This window comes from Patella vulgata, chromosome 1, assembly GCF_932274485.2.
Source record: "Patella vulgata chromosome 1, xgPatVulg1.2, whole genome shotgun sequence".
In the NCBI taxonomy this organism is placed as follows: Eukaryota; Metazoa; Mollusca; class Gastropoda; family Patellidae; genus Patella; species Patella vulgata.
In genome coordinates this window covers 79,485,904-79,511,485 of record NC_065879.2, presented here as the reverse complement: position 1 = coordinate 79,511,485, position 25,582 = coordinate 79,485,904, and the positions used below count along the sequence as shown (strand labels likewise).

The 25,582-nt window shown below is 35.2% G+C and overlaps 2 protein-coding genes across 2 annotated transcripts; one reads left to right on the top strand and one right to left on the bottom strand.

The window, feature by feature from the left end:
• Positions 1-76: 76 nt before the first annotated feature.
• Positions 77-11,722, bottom strand: LOC126814295 (methenyltetrahydrofolate synthase domain-containing protein). The gene is made up of 8 exons (XM_050539383.1): positions 11,698-11,722; positions 10,527-10,624; positions 8,487-8,590; positions 7,344-7,457; positions 6,764-6,877; positions 6,030-6,120; positions 4,644-4,893; positions 77-3,552 (listed from the first exon to the last, which is right to left on the bottom strand). Exons 2-8 carry the CDS (start codon positions 10,573-10,575, stop codon positions 2,937-2,939), a joined length of 1,338 nt encoding a protein of 445 aa, XP_050395340.1. The 5' UTR covers positions 10,576-10,624; positions 11,698-11,722; the 3' UTR covers positions 77-2,936.
• A 218-nt stretch (positions 11,723-11,940) lies between these two features.
• On the top strand, positions 11,941-24,854 carry LOC126814334 (hydroxymethylglutaryl-CoA lyase, mitochondrial). Its single transcript, XM_050539430.2, has 10 exons — positions 11,941-12,216; positions 14,308-14,376; positions 14,907-15,014; positions 17,775-17,870; positions 19,011-19,069; positions 20,156-20,245; positions 21,316-21,379; positions 22,056-22,244; positions 23,139-23,264; positions 23,776-24,854. Exons 1-10 carry the CDS (start codon positions 12,127-12,129, stop codon positions 23,878-23,880), a joined length of 996 nt encoding a protein of 331 aa, XP_050395387.1. The 5' UTR covers positions 11,941-12,126; the 3' UTR covers positions 23,881-24,854.
• The last annotated feature ends 728 nt before the right edge of the window (positions 24,855-25,582 follow it).

Here is a 25,582-nt window from a genome sequence, read left to right as displayed (position 1 = left end):
ACGTTAAACGCCAGGACCGACCGACCGACCAAGAGTGGGCCAAGTTCCCGGTCCAACAAAAAACAAAACAAAAACATCATTTTTTTGGTATATCATACTGCATATTGAGTATGTATTTAATGAAACAGCTTTTTACACAGGCTTTTTTTATAATTTTAAAACTATTTCATTTTGTTTTCACTAATTAATATTGTTGTATAGCTAGTTTATAATTTCAACTAGATTAAACATTATAACCTAAAACATTACAAATAATACATTAAACAAAGGAATCATATCATTTACAAAGATTCATCTGTTGTAAAATAAAAAATCGCTTTACGCTCAATTTGTGATAAAAAAAATTCCAACAACTTGAAATGCTTCAAGGTTCAGGTTTATCAACACAAACAGTTGTTTTTTTCTAGAAATCATTCAGCCACCCAAAACAGGTAATTGGCGAAATGCGATTTGGTTTACAACAAAAGAGTCTTTAAAAGAGAAAGTGAAAAAATAACTAGCACTAACCCAACTTGACAAAAATAATAAAAGAGAAGAAGAAATAAAACATAAATAATTTAATTTATTATCTTTTTGGGTTTTAATCAATGGTGTGTAGTGTTTAAGGTTATTTGAATCAGGCCTCTGTAGACCTGTGATTTCTTGAATTAACTGTAGATGTCACAGCAACTAAGTTTCAAATGCCATAGAAATTTCTCTTTGGTTTTTAAAATATTATTGAAAAAAAATTGCAACTGTATTTTTATACTCTTTGAATAAAACCCAAATAAGATAACAAAACAAGATATGTCGCTTGGTACACAATTAAATTATGCAAAATAACAAAACAAAAAGACAAATTTACTTAATTTCATTTCTTAAAAAAAAAAAAATTAAAAAAAAAAATCACATTTTCTGAAATTACTGATCTCATAATTTTACATAGCATCATTAAAATTTTCATTTAATTCTAATCTTATTTTGAGTATTTACTAAATTTTTAATAAAAAAATGAATTATTAAAATAATTTCTTTATAACAATTTGTTCACACAAATTTGTTATTAAACTACATTCAAATATAAGGGTAAGACAAATCAAAAGTTATAGAGAAATATTATCACTATTATATTTTTGGAGAGAACACAAACGATATAAGTACAATTGCTGAAATGAACACTTTAATACAGTTTTAATCCTAAAACAAAAGTTTACACGGGAAAAAAAAGCCTTATAATTATTTATTATTGTTTTTTTTATAAAAAATTAAAATAAATTAATAAATAAAAAACCCCAACCAATTCCTGATATTCCATCATAATTAATTAAAACTAAATGAAAGTCGAGCAAGAACTATTTTGGTATGGAACAAATATTTGAAGAAAAAAAAACCTTTTTAATTTCTTGACAAAATAAATGCAAGTTAAAAAGGTTACAAGAACAAATTGTAAAAATATTGAAAAATTTTCCCACCAGAAAATATTATTCGATGATTTGATAATTTGTCTATAAAAAAAAAAATCTTAAGTAACAAAATATTTGAGAGCTAAAACGCTGATTTTTGCCAAATTTCCATTACAATGATTACTATCTAAAATAAGAACAAGTCAAAAATATTTTAGATAGAAAATCGAATTGTAGATGCAGCCAATAAGAGAAGCAGTTAAGATTATTGAAGTTAGAATAGTACATAAAAATCTAGTGGACTAGATATAATAAATAACACCACAAATTTTAACGTCTGCATGTGAACCAAATCCTATCCCAGTCAATATATGTATTCTACTGACTAGTATAGGATTTCAATCTCAAGGCCATTTTTTTTTTTAAATAGTGTTATTGTATTTTCCTGCCATTTTGTATATCAACTATTAGAACAATTAAACAACAATTTAAAATAAACTTTTGAATGAAAAGATATTTTATAATCTGTTAACAATTTAAATATTTCGTATATTGTAGACATTTCTATGGACACACCAGATGTACTAGTGGCTGTATGGAGAGCAGCATCCAATCAAATATTCATTTCTTCCAGTTTTGTAACGGAAACACCTGATATCATGTCAGCTGTATGACCAGAAACATTTGCCAGATCAGTCATAGCACAAATGAACGGTCAACCAAGTCTCTAAAATTTATACGATGTTTGAATTTTGTCATCTATTTCTCTCCATAAAGCTGAAACATTGCTCTGAAGTAGAGTGTGTCAATAAAAATGTATTCTTTAATAATATTTAATTTGAACACTGAAGGCACAACGTGAATACAGATTAAATGAACAGTACGTTTTGTTTTTGTTATTAGTAATAAAATAGAAGAATTAAAGACTGGTTAATCTGATGACAAATACTGAGAGTTCAGTCCCTTTTGAAAACAAATTCTGTGAATTAAGTCTCTTTCAGTAATGGTTAACTACAGAAAAAAGTTGTTGGAGTGATAATTCTTATAACTTTTGATGATTTTTTGTTGTTTTCTTTTAAAATTTGTTGCCTTTATTTTTCTGGAACTAACTTGAATATTGTAGTAAATGTTATTAGATTGTCCAGTCTTTATTAATATTAGATCGTCAAGTCTTAAGTTATATATAGATATACGAGATGTTTAATTAACCTACTCTACCGTAAACCCAGTAAAAAGCCTGTTGTACGTCTGCTCTGCTGGTCGCCATGGAAATGTCTTGTAAACTTCTTATAACAATTCTTTGATCATATTGATATGCCGCCAAATTTAAAATCACCGATATATGGCCAAATTAAAAAAAATGTTTTTAATTTCTTTTAGCATAAATATTATTGTTTTAGATCTGACAAATTACAGCAAAGTTTTTAATATCTTCTAATTCTTTGACATTGATTGGGTCTTTAATTTTTCAAATGTAAAGGAACAATTTAATTCAAAAGATTTTTTTTTTAATATTGAAATCCTAATATGGAGACCAGCAGTCAAAACGTGTATTTATTTATCTTCTGGTTCGCGATCTTGATCCTGACTCTCAGAAACTTTCTCTGAGTTTCTGCGTCCACCTTTAGCCTTCTCGACTTTGAGGTCACGACCTTTGATACTGAGGTTCTGAAGAGCTTCCAGAGCACTCTCGGCTTCATCCTGTTTTTGGAACTGGAGGAAAGCATGTCCGTTGGAGCCATGCCAGACAACACGAAGGGGTTGAACATCGCGATCGTGGATATCCTTCTTGAATTCGCTGACCCTCAGTGATCGTGGCAGACCACCAACATACACGGACATGTTACTTTGGTTCTGTCTCCGCCTGGGACGAGGACGTTGTTGACGAGGGTTGTTCTCCTTCTCGGACTTATCCTTGCTGTCAGAGTCACCTCTCTCCCGTCTGTCGGAATCACGTCTCTCTCCGTCACGTCCCTCTCTAGAGTGATTGCTACTACGGTCTGTGTTGCGGCGGCCTCGCATACGTCTGTTACCATAGGGACGTCTACTGCGACGTGGTGGCGTAAATTTAGGTCTTGGTTCGGGTTCAAACTCTCCTAGTTTAGTGTCACGACCGGCCTTCTGGTCTTTCTCTTGGAGAATTTTTAACACTGGGATGCGTTCCAGGTATCTGAAATGGAGTTAACATAAATATCGGTAAAACCTTCCTCAATTTCTATCTTCACTATATGAATTAGGTCATTTAAACACATATTATGCAAGAGCTAAATCTGCCCATTGCAGGTCTTTCTTTAGGCTTGAAATGTTTTCTAAGCTATTAATTAACTGATCCCGGCCATAATCAACTCTCGATGGCATTGGATTTCTCCGTTATTAAATAGATTGGTTCAGCCATATTTTGATTTAATTTAAAAATGGAGGAAAGAGACTTGGCTTCGAACAATCAGTACATGGATGTAATTATTGCACACATCTTATCAAACCTTCAAAGGCTAATATCTTCGCTCTCAATAGAGTAATTTGAATGAAATTTTCAAAATGTACATTTTACATTATCTATTTTCAAACTATTATAACAAGAATGGCTAGCTCTTTATCTAAATCTTACATAATGTATCTTAAATTAAACAACTTATTTCTCATCCCCACAAAGAAGATATTGTGTCGTGTTTCTTACTTTTTATACTTTTTGTGGGAAACCAGCCTATTAAAGATACATTCTGTAAGATTTAGATGAAGAGCAAGCCATTCTTGCTATAATAGTTTGAAAATAAATAATGTAAAATGTACATTTTGAAAATTTAATTCAAATTACTCTATTGCGAGCGAAGTTGTTAGCCTTGTCATGTTAATAAATGTCTAAACAATAGTTTATTTAACATTTCAGGCTTAAAGAAAAGAGAGAGAGGAAGGGAGGGAGAGAGAGAGAGAGAGAGAGAGAGAGATGGGGGTAAGGTCCATGCACACAAACTAGGTCATTTCGTGACTAACATATTGTTCAATTTTACATCAATAATTCGCTTGTGCATAGGGGTCTTTAGCAGTGGGAGGAAACCAAAGGACCCAGAGAAAACCCACGAGATTGGACAGGCGACCCTACTCCTTGTCACAGACAACCAGGGAATTGACACCACGACAGTTGACTCAATGACAGACCTTATGATGCAGTGCGCACACGCTAACCATTTGGTGCCACCTTTGCTAACAAGTGAAAAAAACAGACATGAAAATCCTGTTCATATTTACGAGTTGTCAACTCACCTCTCAGTTAGAAGGGACCAATCAATACCAGCTGGCTTAGGTCTAGGACACTTTGTCTCTATGATCTGGGTTGGTGTGACAATGTAGTCTACCGATACGTCATGTTTTTCCAGTATTTTTTCTGGTATTTCCTGGATTTGGACATCATCTACAATGGTGACGACTGGTGTATCTTTGGTGATGTAGCCTGCATTCATCATCATGGCGTACTCTAAATCACCATAACCCTCTCCCTTTCCAAGACGGTTACCTGGCAACACAAACAAAAAATATTTCGTCTTAATTTAAAAATAGGACTCGTTCAAGGCCTAATATTCCTGAATTATAGACAAATATAGACTTTCATACCATATACAATAGAAGGAGAGTTCAAGTGTTATAAAGTCTCAACAGATCAAAAGGCTTATCTTTTCTTAGACTAGATAGAAAATGCTCATCATCAAAATCTCTCATGTCATTTATGAAAAGAAAGTTGAGTTATTGTATCCATGAAAGTGTTACTACCCTGCTTCTTTTAAAGACGAGCAACATTAACTTGAAATAAATAATTTTATGGCATGAAAATTGACTGCCAGGTTAAATCTCCAGTTGGTCAATGTCAAGAGTGAGTGATAAATATGATTAAAAATAAAGAGCGCTGTGGTATAGGTATGTAATCTTATTTTGCTTAAAAGTCCTTTGGATGAGCCGAAAAATTGAGGTCACATGTACATTTGCATGCATGAAAAGATTCCCTAACTGTCGGGGGCAAAATTTCGCTCATATGCCTGTCTTCATTGGCTCATTCAGAGTAGAACGTTAATCCCCATTTCATTTCTTAATTAAACCCAATTTCATTTCTTAATCAAATGTTAAATAAACAATATGAATGCATTCTAAGGTGGATTTTAAGCCATGAAGCTATGATATACTGCCAGCAAAATGCATACGAGAGAGCAGCGGCTTTAGGATGAAATAATTCAGAGGGTCAAAGAGAGAAATGAAATGAAATTGGGTTTAACGTCCTACTGTTTTCCTCTTGACTCAGCTAATGAAGACGGGCATATGCCATACAGTGTGCTATGAGGGAAATTTTGCCCAGACAGCAGCTCTACGGCCTACTCTTATATCGAATTCCAATTGACAAGGGATCTTTTACGTGCATGCCAATGTGTACACGGGACCTCAGTTTTTTCGTTCTATCCAAACAACTAGACAGCCGTCCTTGCCAGGCCCTCCGTCCTGCACCACTGACAAGAGGAAACCACGCCTGAAAATCTGGATGAACTTTCTCGCCCAATGCAGGGATCGAACAACACCCGACCTCCAGGCTAGCGAGCCAGCATCTTACCCACTTAGCCACTGTGACTCCCTGCGAAAGAGAGAAGGGAGTTGTGTGGTACTTACCTTCCTTGGATACGCAGCAAGACCCAATAATAATCAGATCAATCTTGATAACCTCATCTAGTTCTAGAGTCTGACTATGTTCTCCCATACCCTGCAATTTAATTAAATAATATTTTGTTTATATTCAATACAAGATGTCTCGATCATTCCATCAGAACCAAACCACCACAATACAACTTTATGATAAATGCTAAAGTATAGTCAAAATTTGTCAGCTGAGATAACTCCTCCGAAATGAAGTGAAATGGGGTTTAACGTCCTACTGTTCTGCTCCGACTGGGCTAATGAAGATAGCCATAGGCCATACAGTGTGCTATGAGGGAAATTTTGCCCTACTCTTATATCGAATTCCAACTGCATACATGAGACCTCAGTTTTTTGTCCCTTCCAAACGACTAGACAGCTGTCTTTGTCAGGCCATCAGTCCCCCACCACTGACAAGGGGAAACCACTTCGGAAAATCCTGATAAAATTTCTCAGCCAAAGCAAGGATCGAACACCCGACCTCCAGGATAGCGAGCCAACGTCTTACCCACTTAGCCACTGTGACTCCCCTAACTCCTCGGATAAGTGGTATCAGGTGTTTTAGAAAGAGTAGGCAAACCATCAAGACCTCCTTTATCAATACTACTGTATATTCTCAGTTTTCTAAAAACTCTAAGCACATCGTTTCCAGGAGGTAACATTACAACATGCGTATCATATAGTTATACTGTTTTAGAAACAATACTTACAAGTGCCTGTGAGCAGGCTTTCAATTCTTCTGGTTTGGAATCAGCTGGTGGAACTATTTTACTTAACAATCCAGTCTTTTTACCAGGTGTAGGTACTAGAACAGTCTTTCCAGTCTGAAGTATATTTTAACAATAGTTTCATCTATCTTTCATAGTTAAAGTCCTTTATAATGTATGTTTGAACATTTTTCTACGCAGTTGGTGTCTTTTCACCTTATGACGTCAGACATTGATTAATCAACCGGTGTTGACGTTTCTAACCCACAGTCCCATGCATTGCACGCCAAAAACTTGTCGTAACAGACCTTATCATTGGCTATCACTCACATTAATCAGAACACAGCTTCCAGATCCTAGTTCAGTAAAGACAAGTAAAACGAAATTTTGAACTATAAAAAACGAAACCAAATAGGATCTGTGTTTTAATTAGATTGATAGGCTTCTGCCTGTTCTTCCAAATCCAGTTTCTGTGAATAAATATTGTTTTAAAAAAGAATTTGAAGTAGGAGCAATATTAGTGCTAAAAGTTAATATTATGACATATAAATTTTGTGTTTTACAATGTAGAAAAATAATTTACCTGTAGGGCGTGTAGACGAGCTTGTTCTTGAGGTTTATCAGTGTTTATTTTGACCACCTGGGCTTTTTTAAAGACATCAAGCTCTGCTGCTTTGTCACTGGCTTCAGCTGAGGTCTGTAATAAACAGTCAAATAAATGAACATCTAAATACCATATTTTTTATACTTTATTCTGCTGAAATTAAGCCTTTCTTAGAAACAATTGCTAACCCAATCTGTTTCACAGAGAATTACGAAAGTCTTCCAATATCTCTGTAAAAGATGACTGCCTTCCATACGTGCCGTCAATCTTGTCTGAATGGTGCGTGCATTGTTTACCTTTTGCCTTTTTTAGTCATTTTAATATCCATTTACACTAAATAGGAAATAATTTTTACCTACAAATACGTCAAACGTCTTTTTCTAATACATCAAAAAATGTTTTAGAATTTAATTTGTCGGTGGAAGAAAGTTAATATTTGAGACTCATTAAGTCGCATTGATGTCATCCTTATCAGTGATTGTAGCGGCCTAGCAAATATTCACTGCTGATCAGGGTGTTGCTAACCATGTCTAACCTGCTGACTGAGACCAACACACACTGTAACTTGGTAATCATTGAATCTTGTGTATTTAGCCCTAATTTCTTTCACATTCATTCAATATTAAATCGTAAAAATCATCAAACAAAAAAACAAAATCATCTAATTTATACTATGTCCAGTTTAAAGCTGACTGTTTAATTTTGGTAACAAGCATTGAATTTACAAGTGTTTAATTTCCTGACCACTGTTCAAAAACAAACAACCCAATTGATTATTGATGTATAATATTTCATTGGGACGTTCTTTTTGAACTGTGGTCAGAAAATCAAATGCTTGTAAATCGGACAATGTAAATTGTAAGTCTATAACCGTTGAGAGAGAGAGAGAGAGAGAGAGCGAGAGAGAGAGAGAGAGAGAGAGAGGGTTTAAGTCCACTCGACCCAGGCTAGGTCATTTCAGGACTAACACATGATTCAATTTTTATTTCCATAAACCGCAGGACCCGGAGAAAACCCACAAGGTTGGACAGATGACCGTTTCAAACCTGCTGAGAGAGACCAAGGTGAGGTAATTAAACAACTAATACACAACACAAAATTGAAGAATAAAATAGCACTTACCTTGACGTTTGGGATACGATGGTAAACTGGTAGTGGAAAGTTGGCCAGTTTTTCATTGTTTATATGATCCCAAACCTTTTTACGGATACCCCATTTAGAATCCTCTGTAAAATATAAAATGAAAAGATCCAATAAAATTAATTATATACCCATTTTCTTCTTATAAATGAGAATGCCTCTTCAAGACATTTAGAGAGAGAGAGAGAGAGAAATGGGGCTTAACATCCACTCGACACAAACTAGGTCATTTCGGGACTAACACATGGTTCAATTTCATTTCAATAATTCGCTTGCGCGTATTTCTTTAACAGTGGGAGAAAACCGGAGGACCCGGAGAAACCCATGAGGTTGGGCAGGCAACCCTACTCACGAACAACCGGGGAATCGAAACCACGCCAGTTGACACAATGACAGACCTTATGATACAGCCCACACATGCTTACCATTCGGCCATCCAATCCCCCCTTCAAGACATTTAGAATAGTGATCCTAAAAACTAGTGGTCACATTGAAAACTTTAAATGCTATTTAATTCAATTTCAAGTCTCTGATGGTCATTTGACGGATTATGAAGTACATGCCAGGGCTTGCCACGAGCAAACTGGTTGCGAGTAGATGATGACTACTCACGCAAATATAGACTTGCACGAGTGGGGCGAGTACATGTAATTACTCACGCAGAATGACTTGCGTGAGTAACCATTTCATTTCATGTGCCTGATGGCAATGCATACTCTTCTATTTCCTTGGCAGTACTATTGACTAACCCTCTCTGGTAATGTTATACAAAGATAGCATTAAAACAGTATGATTGTCATAGTGTTACTTTCAGTGGTGAGGTTATATCCCAACAGACCTAAAATCGTATCGAATTGCAGAAAAGATGGCAGATTATAAGAATTACTACAGAAACGACAAACGTTCTACATTCGCTTCAGTCTTGATTATCCAGACTCGACAAAGGGCGTGCACTTGAAAACGGTTACGCCACATGCACAATAATAATGGATCAATATTTAGGCATACAAATTGTTCACGGCTTTATTATTACGATATGTTTCATTATTTCTGATTAAATTAATTGTTTGAATTCGCGCGAGTACTTAAACATACATTATGCAAGAGCTAAATTTGCCTATTTTGCAGGTCTTTCTTTAGTCCTGAAATGTTTTCTAATTATTAATTAGACATTAATTAACTCTCGATGGCATTGGACTTCTCTGATATTAAATAGATTAGAACAGTTCAGCCATATTTTGATTTAAGCTAAAAATGGAGGAGCTACACGTTGCTTCGAACATCCAGTACAGTGGTTGAAATTATTGCACACATCTTGTCAAACCTTCAAAGGCTAATATCCTCGCTCGCAATAGAGTAATTTGAATAAAATTTTTCCAAACTATTCATTTTACATAATCTATTTTCGAACTATTATAGCAAAAATGACTAGCTCTTTATCTAAATCTTACATAATGTATCTTAAATTACTCACATAAATTTGACCTTATGCAAGTTTAGCCAGTACTTAATTACTCTTCGCGTAAACTTCATTTTAAGCAAGTGAAGTGTGTGTGAGAGGTCTTGTGGCAAACCCTGCATGCTAACTACAATATTGTGAAAGCGGATTTTTCCATTCCATTTAGTATTTATAATGATATGATGAAATGAAAAATAAAATTTGTCAACATTCAGCATCCATTGCAAATGCTATCCAACATTTGGTCAAAACATGCCAGCACTACCTATAATCTTTGCTGAAATCTTTAGACAGGCCTCTTTTTAACCTGATTGATTTGAATCCAAATCGAGCTAGATAACTACACATGATGTTTTGATTTTATTTTTATTACGGTACATTAAAATTAATATTTCAAACATTGCTCTGCGAGGAATTTGCTTAATGAATTTTCGTTACCGGGGTACCCAGGCCAGCATTACTTGACTAAGCAAAATAAAATATTGTAAATTTCACAGGAATGGAAAATCATTCATGTTAAATTTGAAATTTAGTGGCCTGGATTAGAATAACTTTGTACAAACCGGGGTAGGTTTTATTTCTGGAGTCAGCTTGGTTGTTGCTCGCTGACATTTTGTCAACTGTCTCTCACAACTGCTTGAAATACTTTGTTTTAAATTTTCTGGAAAAAGAAAAAAAAAATTATTTTGCCTACATCAAAATTTATTTTTTTACACCTTGTTCTGTGAACCTTTGACAAAGGCTATAGGTCTTTAAACGACTTACATGTAACATCTTGTAATAATTTTATTACTACCGACATTATATATTTTATTTCATTTTGGTTTTCAACATCCAGAGCTCTGTGTTCTGCGCCTTTCTTTATCCCTGACAGTTTGTAACTTGATAGAGATAGAGAAACTAGGTCATTTCGGAACTAACTATGGTTCAATTTTATTTCATTAATTCACTTGCACATGGCATGGTCTTTAGCAGTGGGAGGAAATTGGAGAAACCAGAGAAAACCCATGAGGTTTGACAGGCAATTTTGATGACGAGTCCAGGCTTCTGTCCATGTAAAATTACTCTCATAACACATTGCAAGGCTTATGCCCTTATTAGCCTGATGGTTGGTGTAAAAAGGGGGGACATTTATTTAAACCCCATCATTTCATTATCAGTATTATCACCATTTTGGAATACCGGTACTTAACTTATAAGCTTACATGACTTTTTCTGGATTAAAAATAAAAATTTAAAGTTCACTTTGTTTAAAATAGGACTGTATCAATTCATTTACTAGAGGCTTTGAATGAATTAAGTCTATCATGGGCCTACACCTATCACGATGATATAAAGTTATAAACAAAGGATTGTTAAAAAAAATTTAAAAACCATGTTACTCGATCTTCTGTGTGAATAATGGTTGTAGATTACAAAATATATAATGATTTCATAAAAGAAATTTAAATAGGTTACTCAGAAGCCCTTGGCAACAACTAGTTCGCCGGCATTTTTCACATTCATATTCGGGCTTAGCGGTAGGCCTGGAGCAATGGAGAAAATTATGACCCTCCACCAGAAATTTAATTCCTCAATTGAGACATTATCTGTTAAATGGCATGCATGCGACCAATTTCAGTGTGACCCCCATATCTTAATAAATTTTAGTGTTATAAATAATAAGAGGAATTTGACTGAAAATGAGAGAAAAAGGAAAATATTTTAAGACAACGTGGCAATGCCTTGACTTACAATGAGCTGCCATTAGCTGTTCACGATATTTTACGGAACGGATAGAGGCCGGTACGAAAAATATTCATAAACAACAATTTGAATAGTATTATGAAATACATTGAATTTTCCTAATTAAACTGTTTATAAGAGCAAACAATTCCATATTATTAATGGATTATTTTATGAACCAAGTTTTATAAAGTAGACAGTTTACTATTTCGTTTCCTTACATACAGAGTGATAGAAATTGCAATCGCCAATTTTGTTCTACTTTTTCTTGAAAGTCATTTATATAAGTTTAAATTAATATTCTAAGTCTGTTATTGTCGTTGCGGAAGTTGTTGGGTATATTTACAAGTGATTCATTGCCCTACAAAACCAAGATTACACCCAAAATGCGTTTAATTTTATAAAATTGATCGTTTGGCACTGAACTTAAATTCCAAGATGGCGGCGACTGTCAGACGAATTTTGAAGTCCGGAAAAATTTGGGCGAATCAATGTAATGTTCAGTGTCGTCAGTTCGCACAAGTCAGTGTAAGTGTTTCTTAAACCCGTCTTGATTTGATTGACTTCATCAGTCAAAACTGTTGACAAAAAAATCCTGAAAAATTGATAATCACCACCAAATGGCAGCCCTGAAATTTTTATAAAGTGAAAGTAAGGATCAACAACGTTCACCAGTCTCCAGATATTTTATATTGATGCGCTCTGCAATCATACACTGTATCAGTGTTTGTAGAAGAAAATGTTAACAAAACATATTTAATGATGAAATAATTTAAAGTAGATAATTCTCTAATTCAATATCCAAAGACTTCGACATTGTGAAAACACAAATTATTTTTCAATTTAAATCAACATTTACATTGATGTTGTGATCAAGGTATCACGTCATTTGGGACACACGTCATTTGGGACTCAACATAAACGACATTTGGGACTCAGTTGACGACGTTTGGGACTTGATTGGCGTCAATTGGGACTCAACACAAACGACATTTGGGACTCAATATAAACGACAGTTGGGACTATTTATTTATGAGATATATAGTAACAGCTGTCTTAGTTGTCTTTCGTTTTATTTAGTTGATCGGCGATTGTTGAGACCGCGATTAACACTGCTAGTTCTCCTTTGTTTTGTTTTATCTGCGAGTATAAAACTTGACAATAATATATTGTTGAAAATTTGTGTTTTTCTTTTATCAAATAGTAAACGAGCTTGATTGACCGACCACTGCTAATGTTTTTTTGTGAAACGGTATAACTGCAATCAACACACGGCCGCCATTCTCGATGATTGACAACTCACGTTTTTCCTCATCCACCAAAGAACCGTTAGGTTTCTTTGAACATACTGTAATAACATTGGGATTATCAGTTAATCAGCTTTAATTATCCCGCTTTGATCGTTGCCATTTCTTATATTTTCCACAAAAAAACTTTGCCTTGTACGCACTAATTTATCAATTGGTATTGCCATCTACGACAAGCATGTCAACGTGCAGCTCACGGATTATCGTTAACAATTTCTAGGGGCTTGTAAAAAAAGATTGCATGTCGTGTAAATATTTATTTTGTTTTTTGTGTAGGTCATTTTCAAATAAATTCATCAGCATATTATTCGTTTTAAATAAATATATAACTTTTATGAGAAATGATGATTATCAAAGAACCGTAAGTGCAACTAATGTTTTATCGTTTGGTTGAGCCTTTTACTAACCACGTGTTTCATGTTAATAAATATTTTCTTTCGTTTTTTGAATTGGCCTATTTCTAATAAATTATCCCGAGTCCCAAACGTCGTTAACCCGAGTCCCAAACGACGTATACCAAAGTCCCAAACGTCATATACCCGAGTCCCAAACGTCGTATACCCGAGTCCCAAATGTCGTGGTCATATTTTTTTGAGTCCCAAATGACGCGAGTCCCAAATGACGTGAGTCCCAAATGACATGTAATCGTGATCAATCGGTATGCCTATAGACTGGAATAACCAGACGCTAGAGATTGTCAATCAATTGCGACTTCTGTGGCGTATTTCGCCGAACACAACTGATTAGAAATTACAGTAAAAACAGAGACGATTAAATGTAAATCAGTTTATATATCGGTACATTCACATTACATTATTACATGTGTTGCGACCCATTTATGTTAATTTCTAGGTCCCAAATATTAGCAATTTTAAATGATTTATAAAACACATAAAATACATGAATGAAGGCATATATAGCAGCTAGCCTACAACATGAGAATATCAAAGCATTAAAAAATAATAAGTGTTTTCAATTTGTTATTTAAAATTGCACTAGACTATTGCAAAAAGTAAAACGAAGACTTTGTTCAATAGTTGAATGAATAATCTTAAAATGAATTGGAAAGTTGCTGCTTGATTAAAATAGGAGCAGTTTTGCCAGGTGGAATAAAAGTCATTATTATTATAAGCCTGATTATTATATTTACATGTATATATGGTTACATACACATAATATGTACGGTACCGAATGGTAGGCTACCAGTTAGCCCCCATTTTATATACAATATCTAACAGTATGCCTATATATTTTATACAGTATTTATATATTTTATACAGTATTTTTACAATGTTTCTATATTTTATTTAAGATTGCTGGTTTGCCAAGTTTTGTAAAGATTGTTGAAGTAGGACCAAGAGATGGGTTACAGAATGAAAAGGTACTGTAATCAGACTTTGTCAAGTACAAATTATCCCACAACGCACATATACAAACCTGGACATAAGACACACCTGTAACAGACATTGTCAAATACAAATTATTGCACAATGTATACGATGATATACATGTACGTTGTGTGATAATTTGTTTCTGACAAAGTCTATGACAGGTGCCTTATATCCTTATATCCAGAGAGAGAGAGCAGGCCCGGCGGAGTGGGAGGGGGGCTAGGAGGCAAGAGAGGGGAGAGGAGAAGAAGAGAGAGTGATTTAACCTCCACTTGACACAAATTAGGTCATTTTGGGATTAGCATATGGTTCAATTTCATTTCATTAATTCAATGTGCGTAGGGGTCTGTCTTTAGCAGTGGGAGGAAACCACCTCATTTGACTTAATGACATACCTTATGATGCAACGCTCACACGTTAACCACCATTCGGCCACCCAACTCCCCTCTGTCTTGGGAGAACTGTGAACTTAGATTTGGGTTGTTGTATTACTGTGAATAGTTGTAATTATATATTTCAGGAAATAGTACCAACTGATGTGAAAGTAGAGTTTATAAACCGTTTATCTGATACCGGTCTCTCTGTTATAGAAGTCACCAGTTTTGTTTCACCTAAATGGGTACCACAGGTGAGCTGTTGTTGTTCTTAGTATTTAACGTCCGCTTCCGCCGAAGGTAATATCACAGACAAGATGTCTAATTTTCATTTTTATTATCTTAGCGCACGCGCTGGGGTCTTTCCTGTGGGAGGAAACCGAATTAGCCGGAGTAAGCCCACGAGGTTGAGAAGGTGCCTCTATCTCCAAGCTGCATGCGCTCACACCAGGGATTGAAAACACAGCCGAAAGCTAAAGGTGACCGGCCAGCTAGAGGTCGTAGCACGACAGTCTAGACCACTAGACTATCCAAACCCCCCACAGGTGAGCTAATGTCATTGATTCTATATACCCAGACCATCATTCATAGGTGTATTAGATGGGTATCACAGGTGAGATAATCTCATGGATTCTATTAGTGCTGGGTGTTGCCACAGCAGTCACGATATGATACGTATTGCAATCGAAATACTATAACACGAATCGTATCACGATTCATAACCAGGTCAATATTTACTGATGGTGAGAATTTTGGTCCTGTCGATGTTTTAGAAAAAACTGTTTAATACCACAATATTCTTTTGGATCAAATTAAGGACCAAAACAATTTAAGAGTGTGTTCATACCTATGGATAATGTGTGACGTGGATAGTTTAGAGTGACAGGTTAGTTATCGAAGCGACAAAAAGACATAAAAGAGAAACGCAAATAATCAATGCCAAGCCTTGCGATTCAAGACACGAATCATGAGAAGGTGTATTGCGATACATCGATTCAACGATCAATCGTGCCAGCACTAGATTCTATACTATATTCCCATGTCCAGTTTTCATAGACCTATGTATTAGGTGTGTACCACAGGTAATCTCATAGATTCTATATTCCCAATGTCTGAAACGTTGGTGTATTTATTAATGCTAGCTTCTCACTATTGCGATTTACGCTACAATTGAAACATGGTTTTAATCTTGGAGTAATCGTGGTGATTCTGTCAGATATTATGATATATTGAGGTCAGTCGTAGAAATCATGTTGATTGTATCAAAACGTATCCGAACGTACAATATGTGCACATATGAGATCTTGAACTCAATAGGGACAATCCTATCGTAATGGCACAACATTGGTAACCTAGCATCAGGTGAGCTAAACTCATTGAATCTATATACTCCTAGCTCTTTATTCATTAGTGTATTAGATGGGGAAAATAGAGCAGGAGATAATGTTCTGTCCAATTTTTAATACGGTATTCCTTGGACAATAATATGTTCACAAGAATATTTTCTTATATGGCCTAAAATTTATATCATATTTTCATAACCATATTGTCTTATTAATTAAGAACTGGGACCTTTGTATGACTGACAGAAGATTGGAAATTATAATCTATTTTCACTAACTCAAAACAGGATTTAAGTAAAGTGTGTGCTTGAAATAACATGTCACAGTTGATGTGTCAGTCATTATAAAAAATTCTGCCAGATCTTATTTCTGCTTTAGTCATTTGAAAAGAGGCGTAATTATTACCGTATTTTTCGGTGTATTAGGCGGTGATATAACTAGTATTACCTAGACTAGAGGCCAGTATATACTGTCTATATAATTAGTACAATATTATGAACAACTAGTATTTCTGTAGACTCTAGGTCAATATATACTGTCTATATAATTATTATAGTACATGTATATAATATAGCTAGTATTACCCTAGACTAGAGACCAATATATACTGTCTATATAATTAGTATAGTATATGATATAGCTTGTATTTCTATAGACTAGAGGCCAATATATACTGTCTATATAATTAGTATAGTATATGATATAACTAGTATTACCATAGACTAGAGGCCAATATATACACTACTGTCTATTTTACAGTATTATGATATAACTAGTAAAGACTGGAGTCCAGAGTTTTAGTCAGTGTATCATATCAATGTTTGTCTACATGTTTATCAATATTTGTCCCCCGCCTTTCGAAGAAAGCAGGGGACTATTAAAATGGGTTCGTCCGTCTGTCTGTCTGTCCGTCTGTCTGTCCGTCTGTCCGTCCGTCTGTCTGTCCGTCTGTCTGTCCGTCACACTTTTTGGGACACAATAACTCTCTTCCTAATTGAGCTAGAATGTTCAAACTTGGTGTATGTGTTTATTAGGTCAATGCCTTGATGGAGTTCGAAGATGAGCATTTTCCGCTTAGGGTAAGCAGAGATAAGCAATTTGATTGGTTGATGCTTTGGGACACGATAACTCTCTTCCTAATTGGGCTAGAATGTTCAAACTTGGTGTATGTGTTGATTAGGTCAATGCCTTGATGGAGTTCGAAGATGAGCATTTTCCGCTTAGGGTAAGCAGAGATAAGCAATTTGATTGGTTGATGCTTTGGGACACGATAACTTTTAATTGAGCTAGAATGTTCAAACTTGGTGTATGTGTTTATTAGGTCAATGCCTTGATGGAGTTCGAAGATGAGCATTTTCCGCTTAGGGTAAGCAGAGATAAGCAATTTGATTGGTTGATACTTTGGGGCACGATAACTCTCTTCCTAATTGAGCTAGAATGTTCAAACTTGGTGTATGTGTTGATTAGGTCAATGCCTTGATGGAGTTCGAAGATGAGCATTTTCCGCTTAGGGTAAGCAGAGATAAGCAATTTGATTGGTTGAACTGTTTGATTGTTCAATACTTTGTAAAAGATAATTTGTGATAAATTTATATGTGTCCTCTAATTATTTTCCTATTTCGGCGGGGGACATCAGCCTCACTGTTGGCTTGTTTATATATTTTTGTATAGATGAGTGATCACAAAGAAGTATTAGACAGAATTCAACGTAAATCTGGTGTAGTATTTTCAGCTTTAACGCCCAATATACAAGGTTTCCAAGCAGCTGTAAGTTGAAGTAAAATTAAAATATTAAAACACAAAATTAATGCTAGAAGAAATTAATGCTAGCAAGAAATTTATGTTTTAAATGTGACACATTTCCAGTCTGTCTTTCTGATCTGTAATATAGAGTATCATCTATACTAATATTTGTGGCTGTCATTTGTTTGGCTGTTGTCTGTCTGTCTGTTCATGGTTGGTGGCTACACTAGGGCTGTCTCGAGGCTAAAATTTGGTGTAATGGGGTAGCTCGGTCCGGGGAGTGACATAGGCTTGGTGGCAATGGCTTACCACTTCTGGTTTCAGAGTTATGCTACGTCTGGTTCATGGCAGTACCTGTGCTGTACATAATAGTCCAGTAATTATGAAGTTATTCAAAAGTTATCGGTTAAAAGAGTCAACCTTCTGCATTTGAAAATATAGCCTGATTGATAGGGGTTACGTTGCTCTTGCGGAATAAACGAAAAACCTACATGCTATGTGGTATTGGCAGGGTTCTGTAATTCGGTAAATTGCATCTTTTAGCTATTTTATGCTATTTGGCTTATTCATTCAATCATAATTATTATTATTCCTTGGAACCATCAAATTTCTGACGATGTTTACGTTGTGATATCTTCCATTCTTTGAATAAATAGGAAACTTTGAGACTTTTAAATACTGATTCCCACTTATTCCTTGGAACCCTTAAATTTCTGACGATGTTTATGTTGTGATTTCCTCCATAAGCTGAATAAATAGGAAACTTTGATTATCCTGTCCTTTATGTTATCTTGTACAAAATCTACTTTTTTTCAAACAGAGAGTGTAATAAGGGAGGTAATAGTCCTAAATCGAGATGTCGATGCCCATGAAATTAATTTAAGAATCGCCATTTCAGAAGCATATATTTGCATTGCCTGTTCAATATCCAACCCTTGGCAGCTGGAATTAGATTATAAGAGTAAACATAGTGACGCTATCTGTGCAAATTTACCCTCATAGCACCTTGTATGGCGTATGCTGTCTTCATTGGCCCTTTCAGTCTAGAACAGTAGGACGTTAAACCCCATTTCTCTTAATTTCTTAACCCATGGGCTATTACGGCTCTTGAGCCTCTTGTTTTTTGGAATTTAGTGTGTAAGCTATTTTTACAATAATCAACAGGTATCTGCCAAAGCTGATGAAGTGGCCATATTTGGTGCAGCATCTGAATCTTTCAGCAAGTAAGAATTATTATATGTGCTTGTTTGTTTATTTAAAATGGCCACAGTAGTCAAGCAGTAAGGGACTGAACTCTATGGCCTGGAATCAAATCCTGCCGTGAGTGGAGAAGAATCTTGAAATTTTTCAAACCTGGATCTCACTTGTCAGGGATAGCACTTTCGGGGCTGATGTCTACATTTATTATTGATAATTTTGGTCATCTGTGTCAATTAGTTAATCTCTATTACCCAGAACTGTATTAATTGTCTACTCTTTTCATTAGCCCGGTCGGTGCAGGAAAATAGGACCTTATACCCTATTTTATTCCTTTGTGCTCTCTCTAGCTACCTGCTACTCAGAATGATATTGTCAATGCTCTCTCACACTCAGAAGGATATTGTCTATGCTCTCTCACACTCAGAATGATATTGTCAATGCTCTCTCACACTCAGAAGGATATTGTCTATGCTCTCTCACACTCAGAATGATATTGTCAATGCTCTCTCACACTGAGAAGGATATTGTCTATGCTCTCTCACACTCAGAATGATATTGTCTATGCTCTCTCACACTCAGAATGATATTGTCTATGCTCTCTCACATGATATTGTCTGTGCTCTCTCACATCCAGAAGGATATTGTCTGTGCTCTCTTATCTGCTACCCAGTACCATATTGTTTTGCTCTCTGATCTGCTATCCTGAACGATATTGTTTTGCTCTCTTATCTGCTATCCAGAACGATATTGTTTTGCTCTCTTATCTGCTACCCAGAACGATATTGTTTTGCTCTATGATCTGCTACCCAGAACGATATTATCTATGCTCTCTCATCTGTTACCAAGAAAGTGGTATGGCATGCTTATTGGCAAATAAAGATTATAAATTGAAAAGAAAAGAATTTAAATCCAGGTGCAAAACATATAATGAATTTAAAAAAAATGTTCCAATTAGTAGAATATCTAATACATTTGTTCACTTTCTTATTAGTTATATTTTACAGAATCTCTGTGTTCTTTGTGTTGGTGAAAATTGTCCAGCAAACATCCTTATATTGATATACTCATACTCAACAGAATACGCACTAATTACATGTTTATATTTACAGGAAGAATATTAACTGCTCTATAGAAGAAAGCTTAAATCGATTTCAACAAGTGACACAGGCGGCTAAACAAAGTAATATACCAGTTAGAGGGTAAATATTTATCTGGTTCAGTTAGATGGTAAATATATATAGAAAGGGTAAATATACTAGTTAGAGGGTAGTCAGAGGGTAGTCACACTGTATACTAGTTATATAGACAATAAAGAGTAATTATACCAGTTAGAGAGGGTAAATATACTAGTTCCAGGGCAGTTAGAGGGTAAATAGACCAGGTACAGGGTAGTTACACTGAATATTAGTTATATAGACAATAAAGAGTAAATATACCAGTAAGGGAGGGTAAATATACTAGTTACAGGGTAGCAAGAGGGTAAATATACTAGGTAAAGAGGGTAAATATACAGAGGGTACATATACTAGCTAAGGGGTAAATACACATGTATACCAGGAAAGGGTAGTTAGAGGGTACAGTGATAATCATACTAGTCAGACAATAGAGGGCAAATACTTAGGGTAGATATTCCAGATAAAAAGGGTAAATATACTAGTTACAGGGGGGTAAATATTATATACAAGTTACATGGTAAATATTTAGTTTTGATATGCGTTCTTTTTGGTGGCCCCTTGATGGTTTTGGTTATGAAACTATCAGCCATGGTCTGTTTGTAGCATATTTTGCTCAAAATTGATAGATGTAGCACCCTTGTCCAATCATTTTACAATTTGTCTGCAGTGTTTACATTAATGAAATGAAAGAAGTCTATGTATTGATATTCAGTGATTTCTAATAATGACTGCCAGAGTTATTAGCCATAATAATAATTTTGTAGAATTCTGTGAATGTACTAGCTACGCAAGTAATTGATTTTCAGTGCCTGAAATATTCCCCTCCGTCAATTTTTTAGAATTTTGTTCATGCACTAAACTATATAAGTTATAATCTGATCTGCTTGATACATAAGCCTATCAATTTTCACAATTTCTAGAGTTATTCCCCTTTATGATATATTATCATAATCTCATGTCCTGAGGTTTATCAGGACATGGTCATAAAGCTTCTGTTTTTTTATTTGCCGAAAGAATCACAATGCAACAATTCATATGCCTATGTACGTGAATCTATGTTTTGTTGCCTGGCAACTCCTATTTTTGTATTTTAGGTATGTATCGTGTGTATTGGGTTGTCCATATGAAGGTGATGTTTCAGCTGATAAAGTTGCACAGGTAAGTTTACATACTGTGTTACTACTACTGTATGGGTGGGGGTGAGTTGGTCAAGTGGTCAAGGCCTGTTGTGGACCATAAGGCCTGTTGTCAATGCAAGTCATGGGTTCCATCCTAAGTTTGTATGTGACAAGGATTAGGTTCGACTTCCTAACCTTGTGGCCATGGGTTATCTCAAAGTAATCTGGTTTCCTCCCACTTCTAAAGACCCCTGAAGCAAATTAATTGAAATGAAAATTACAATATGTGACCCATGACATCGAAATGAGTAATAAGTAGCAATATGAGAGTCCACCCAAATTTACATACATATTTTATTATGAGTGCTAGCACAATACAGGCCTATATGACTTACTACCCGTTTCGAAGTGATGGTTCACATATGTTAGACAAAAAAATAACCTTGTTAGTATTAAGTGAATGTTAGACCCAATTTCTCTCTTTGTAATGCTACATGTAGTATATTCTGTTACCTATATGTAGTTGTTCGGATAAGACATAAAATTAAGGTCCACCCATGTACACATTGGTGTGCAACTATTGTAAAAGAACCCGTTGCAGTTGTAAATTAAATAAGTGCAGGCAGAAAATTTGCTGCCTTGGGAAAATCCTCTACTGTTACATTGCATGAAAAAGCTTAGATATATCTAATTATCATATTAATATTCATATTCAGGTAGCTAAGAGGTTATATGATATGGGATGCTATGAGATATCACTGGGTGATACTATAGGCGTAGGAACACCAGGTCAAGTTAAACAACTCATTACATCTGTTAGTAAAGTAGTTCCAGTGGATAAGTTAGCTATACATTGTCATGATACTTACGGTCAAGCTCTAGCTAATATATTCTCAGCTTTACAGGTTAGTGAACTATGTTGTCATATATTGTCATTACCCTCTACTTTCACTTGACATTCTGGCTGAGCGATTAAGATCCTGCCGCACTAATCAGGAGCTACCGTGTTCAATCCGCGTGGGGACAGGGAAAATTGCTATGGATTGCTCTTTATCAGCAGTGCAGCATGAAGAGCCTGATGATGACAGCGGATAGTTGTTTGGATAGTCCGAAAAATTGAGGGCGATTTGTACACATTGGCATGCACATAGAAAACAACCTTGGCAGTTGGAATTACATTGAAAATGGGTAAAATTCCCTGATGGCGCACTACATTGCGTATGCTCTTCTTCATTCGCCTGATTGGTGCAGAACACAGGCATTGTAAGTAATGTAATCAACTAAAAGGAACTGCCGGCCGGCCGCAGTTCTGTGCTTCGAATTTTGTTATTGAAATGAATCTAAGGTTGATATTTTTCAAATTAATTATATTAACGACTTTCAACCTCATGCCTCTCACCTATCATCTGTTGTAGATGAGTGTATCTCTAGTAGATAGTTCTGTATCTACTAGTAGATAGTTCCGTATCTACTAGTAGATAGTTCCGTATCTACTAGTAGATAGTTCTGTATCTTACCTATCATCTGTTTTAGATGGGTGTATCTGTAGTTGATATTTCTGTATCTTATCTATCATCTGTTGTAGATGGGTGTATCTGTAGTTGATAGTTCTGTATCTTATCTATCATCTGTTGTAGTTGGGTGTATCTGTAGTTGATAGTTCTGTATCTTATCTATCATCTGTTGTAGATGGGTGTATCTCTAGTCACTAGTGTATAGCTCTGTATCTTATGTATCATCTATTATAGATGGTTGTATCTTTAGTTGATAGTCTGTATCTTATCTATCATCTGTTGTAGATGGGTGTATCTGTAGTTGATAGTTCTGTATCTGGATTAGGAGGATGTCCGTATGCGAAGGGTGCAAGTGGAAATGTATCAACAGAAGATGTGGTATATTTATTAAATGGTTTAGGTATTAAAACGGTAAGTATACAGGTCTAGAAATTTAGTAGCCAAAGTGGCTCAGTAAGTATCAAATGGTTATCGTGTGCTTGTTACATTAAAATGTCCGTCATTGAGTCAGGTGGTGTGGTTTTGATTCCCTGCTTGTTCATGACAAGGAGTAGAGTCACCTGTCCAACCTCGTGGTGGTTCTCCTGGTCTTCCAGTTTCTTCCCATTGCTAAAGACCCCTACGCCTAAGCAAATAACTGAAATAAAATTGAACCATATGTTAGTAACAAAATGACCTAGTTTGTGTCTAGTGGACTTTAAACCCCATTTCTCTCTGTGTACTCTCATTGGTGTGCACAGTAGGAATTCAATGAAAAAAATGACAGAAACGCTGCACACCAGGCAAAATGGCCCTCATAGCAAACTGAATGTCTTACATCCCTAGATTTTCGGAATCTAATTAAAATTTTATCTTTACTTCAAACTACTTTAGACAAATAAATAGGACAGATGAAATAAATTGTTTTGTGTTTCTGTTTTAGGGTGTAGATGTACAGAAACTAATAGAAGCTGGACAGTTTATATCACAAGCACTGGGTCGAAAATCGGGTTCAAAGGTCGCACAAGCTATCAAATCTTGTCTGTGATGTCTAAAAACTTGAAATTTATCGCATTTCTGTGTTTTGAACAATTTTCTAATTTTTCTATGGAATGGAAATGAAAATAAGTTTTCATTACAGGCATTTAAGATATTTAAAACACAGAAAGAGGAAAACTTCGGGGTAGAAAAATGACAGGTAGTAAGATCGCATCTGATAAATATATATTTTCCAGGGGGAATTGTACGTGCCAAATGACTAATATCCATGTGAAGATTGTACCTGTCAAATGACTAGTATCCAGGGGGGAACTGTACCTGACAAACTGACTAGTATCCAGGGGGAATTGTACCTTAAAAATCCTTGATCTAGTTTGACACTGTCTGTGACAGTTGGCTTCATTAATTCCAGCCTATGTCATAAGATCAATATTTTTAAACCTATCTTTGTTGAATATTTTGATGTTTATGTATTATACTTGTTATAGGATATTTAAAGGTTTTACAAGATGCATTTATTCAGAATATAAGGTGTATGTGTAATTTGCAGTGTAGGCTGTGTGATAATTGTATTGTGCGAATATGAAATTTCCTTGAATCTGATCAATCAATCAATTTAAAAGTGTATCTACCGGGATATAATAATAATAATAATTTATTCTTATAGAACGCATTACAATATACAAGTAATATCTTAACGTGCTTTACATATTTGTGTGTAGATGTTGAAGTGAATTATTACGGATGTTGCTAAACATTTAAAAATTGATGGTAATTCTCTTTAAATAAAAATGTTTTTAACGATGATTTAAACATGTGATGTACATAAATGCTCTATCCCCATATCATAGTTGGCAAGTTGAGTCCGACAGCTTCTGACGATGTACCACAGTCAAATACAATTCAAATTAAGTGAACAAGATTTCCTTTATTTTAAATGAGTCAGTTTTATTGAATTTGATTTTTTTTGCATTAAAATATATATTTGTAAAAAGAATAGATAAAGCCAATGTTGAGATACAATCATGACTTTGATTTTTATACGCCCACATTGAAATGTGGTCGTATATTGTTGTCGCCCCCGTCCGTCGGTCCAGCGTCCACAATTGCTTGTGGACGCTCTAGAGGCTAAAGTTAATATCCGATTGACTTTAAATTTATATACAGTGTTTAAGGCCATGAGACGAAGAAGCCTATTGATTTTCAGCGATTTCCAATAATTACTGCCAGAGTTATGGCCCTTGATCACTTCAAAAAATCTTGTGGACGCTCTAGAGGCCAAAGTTAATATCCGATTGACTTTAAATTTATACACAGTGTCTAAGGTCATGAGACGAAGAAGCCTATTGATTTTCAGCCATTTCCGATAATTACTGCCAGAGTTATGGCCCTTGACCACGTCAAAAAATCTTGAGGACGCTCTAGAGGCCAAAGTTAATATCCGATTGACTTTAAATTTGTACACAGTGTTTAAGGTCATGAGACGTAGAAGCCTATCGATTTTCAGAGGTTTCCGATAATTACTGCCAGAGTTATGGCCCTTGATCACTTCAAAAAATCTTGTGGACGCTCTAGAGGCCAAAGTTAATATCCGATTGACTTTAAATTTATACACAGTGTTTAAAGTCATGAGACGAAGAAGCCTATTGATATTCAGCGATTTCCGATAATTACTGCCAGAGTTATGGCCCTTGATCACTTCAAAGAATCTTGTGGACCTTCTAGAGGCCAAAGTTAATATCCGATTGACT

Bases quoted from the DNA above. Each gene is read 5' to 3' on its own strand.
- LOC126814295 (XM_050539383.1), bottom strand. From the start codon at position 10,575: ATGTCAGCGAGCAACAACCAAGCTGACTCCAGAAATAAAACCTACCCC. The intron at 6,878-7,343 runs GTAAATTATTTT...AATATACTTCAG, and splicing joins CTCGTCTACACGCCCTACAG to ACTGGAAAGACTGTTCTAGT. The intron at 4,894-6,029 runs GTAAGTACCACA...TTGTGTTGCCAG, and splicing joins TTGCTGCGTATCCAAGGAAG to GTAACCGTCTTGGAAAGGGA.
- LOC126814334 (XM_050539430.2), top strand. From the start codon at position 12,127: ATGGCGGCGACTGTCAGACGAATTTTGAAGTCCGGAAAAATTTGGGCG. The intron at 12,217-14,307 runs GTAAGTGTTTCT...ATTTTATTTAAG, and splicing joins GTCAGTTCGCACAAGTCAGT to ATTGCTGGTTTGCCAAGTTT. The intron at 15,015-17,774 runs GTGAGCTGTTGT...ATTTTTGTATAG, and splicing joins CACCTAAATGGGTACCACAG to ATGAGTGATCACAAAGAAGT.